The 2,871-nt window shown below is 41.2% G+C and overlaps 1 protein-coding gene across 1 annotated transcript; it reads left to right on the forward strand.

The window, feature by feature from the left end:
• Positions 1-1,059: 1,059 nt before the first annotated feature.
• LOC131860259 (cytochrome P450 86B1-like) lies at positions 1,060-2,300 on the forward strand. Its single transcript, XM_059214643.1, has 2 exons — positions 1,060-1,691; positions 1,802-2,300. The coding sequence occupies exons 1-2, from the start codon at positions 1,060-1,062 to the stop codon at positions 2,298-2,300; spliced, it is 1,131 nt and encodes a 376-aa protein (XP_059070626.1).
• The last annotated feature ends 571 nt before the right edge of the window (positions 2,301-2,871 follow it).

Here is a 2,871-nt window from a genome sequence, read left to right on the forward strand (position 1 = left end):
ATACTCTTAGATCTCAATAGTTTGTTTTTTTATTGAATCAATTACATTATATTGCATATTATTATATTACACAAATCTCTAAGATAATTAAAAATATTTCAAATTCCATATTATTAATATTTATATGAACAAATATAATTTATCTTTATTAAAATCACACCACATAATGTAATACACAATCTACTCTTTCAAATAAATAACATTGATATTACAAGGTTACAATCTTTGGTTAAAAAATAATCAATCTATTGCACTGATTAAATACAACTGCCAGGATATTACAAGAAAATTCATAAAAACCAACATAAATGAAATAAATAAAGTATAAACCCTATGGCATAAGTAGAAGCATTTAGGACATAATAAAAAATTTGTAAAAAACAAACAATTTTGAAAAATTATTAATTATTAAACTTTTAATACTTCTAAGACAGGTTGTCTCGTTGAGTCACAAAGATTTTTCTGAGACGTCGGGGCCACCACACATCCTCCGAGGCATCTTCCTGTTGTGGGATACGGGGCCGGTGAAAGCTTATGAACAGATTCCTTCGGAACGGGAACCGACAAATAGAGAAACGAAAAAGTAAATTTGTCACAGGAAATCGGGTTAAATGGACCCCACATGGTCCGATCACACAAACAATCAACGCTTCGAGTGTGTGGGTTCAGCCCGACCATTATTGATAGGGAATCGAAGCATTGCATCTCTTATTATAAACCATAATCATTAAATATATTTTAAAAATGTTAACCAAACATTATATATAAAAAAAAATCTTTTAAAATATCGCTCCTTTACATGCTTTTCCACATCTAATATATAGAGAGAACATGTTTAGTCCCTCTATCTAGAACCGGTTTTTAAGATTGCAGTCCTCTTATACCGGTCTCCATATCCTCTCTGAAGTAGGTGCCCGTCCTTAAAAGCATTAACTTTTTAACACCTATGGGAAGATGCTCACATAACTTCAATAAAAGAGACTATTACAAGATGGCGCAGAATTATAAATAAGAGCGTTGAGGAAAAAGTCTTACGTGTTCTGAAGGTACTGTACAGAAATGGCGAGTCTAGCGGAAGTTGTAGGGAATGGGATTACGGTTTTTCCACTTTGGTGCGTAGGAATAGCAAGCATCATACTCTTTTACATTTACAGTTTGAAGTCTCGGGTACGATCGAGCTTTAGAGGCGCACCGGTGTGGCCCGTCGTGGGCGTGCTTCCTTCGTTGCTTCTCAATTTCGGGCAACTCTACGATTGGTTTACTTATCTCGTCGTCATAAACGGCGGAACGTTCAGGCTCCCCGGTCCTTGGAAATTCCGGGTCTTCACGGCGGATCCGGCAAACATAGAATACCTGCTGAAAACAAGGTACCACAATTTCGGCAAAGGAGAGATTTTCAAGGAAACGTTTCGCGACATGTTTGGCGAATCAATTGTGGTGCAAGATGGGGAGGCTTTCAAGCGCTTCAATATATCGGTCCGTAAGGCGCTCGCCTCGCCGGCCTTCCGCGACGATGCGGCAGCCTCCCTGCCGGCAGTGATGCAGCAAAATCTTGTTCCTATCTTCTCCCACGCCTGTGAAAAAGGCGCCATTATCGACCTGCAAGACGTGTTCCACCGGCTTGCTTTGCACGATGTTTGTCTCTTCGGCGCAGGTGTGGAACTTGGTTGGCTTAAACCGGATCTACCAAAGTTCCATTCTTGGAGGCCTTCGAAGAGGCGTTGCAGACACTTATGCTTCGCCTGCTCATGCCGCCGGTTTGCTGGAAAATTTTGAGGTTCTTTAACGTTTTGTTTGAGAGTCGGCTTCTCAAGGCCAGAGAAACCATCTACGACTTTGTTCTTCAACAAGTTCATCCTCGCTGGCGCGCTAAGCAGGACGAGACTCAAGGATCCGACATCGGATCAGCCTTCATTCGCTTCGAGAGGGAAAGCGGGCGGCTTTATTCTGATAAGGGAGTACACGAGTTATTTGTGAGCCTCATTTTGGCGGGCAAGGATACGGTTACGCCGGGCCTCACCTGGTTCTTCTGGCTGGTAGCAAACAACCCCCGTGTTGAAGCTCAGATTTTAGCAGAACTCCGAGAGATCATGAAGCAGAGGAATAGTCTGGACGACCTCGACCTTTTTTCTTTTAGCTTTGAAGAAGTTAAGAGGATGGATTATCTGCACGCAACATTGACGGACTCTCTCCGCCTCTACCCGCCTATTCCATTTGAGCTCACGGCTTCCCTTGAAGATGACGTTCTGCCCGACGGCACGACTATGAAGAAGGGTGAACAGATTTTGTACTCTATTTAATCTTCCGGTAAGTTGGAGAGCGTTTGGGGCGAGGATTGCCTGGAATTCAAGCCGGAAAGGTGGATGAAGAACGGCAGTTTTGTGAGGGAATCGGATTTCAAGTTTTTAGCGTTCAACGCAGGACCCCGTCGCTGCACGAGCAGAGAATTTGCGTACTGGCAGATGAAGTGGGCGGCGGCTTCCATTCTTTTACGTTTTCGGGTAAAGATTGTTGATGAGCATCCTGTGCTTCCTAAGTACAGTCTCGCGCTTTTCATGAAGTATGGTTTGCTCGCAACTATTCACGAAAGAGAGAACGAAAAGGGTGACGGCTAATCTCTCAAGTTATCTACATATCTTAGTTCCTTAACGATAGTGATAAGGTGATTGATTGTGTGTACTCGTCAAAGGAATTTATTATTATATTGTTATATATTGAAATTGTTGAAAAATAACGGTGGTGTCTAGTTTGATTGGTGATAGCTTTCAGTGGTGAAGCATGAGGTCACCAGATCTAGTGATATGTAAATTCTATTTAGTGTATTTATTTATTAATATACAAAAGTAATTATAATTTATTTTTAATGTTATT

Source organism: Cryptomeria japonica, chromosome 11 (assembly GCF_030272615.1).
Source record: "Cryptomeria japonica chromosome 11, Sugi_1.0, whole genome shotgun sequence".
NCBI classification, from domain to species: Eukaryota; Viridiplantae; Streptophyta; class Pinopsida; order Cupressales; family Cupressaceae; genus Cryptomeria; species Cryptomeria japonica.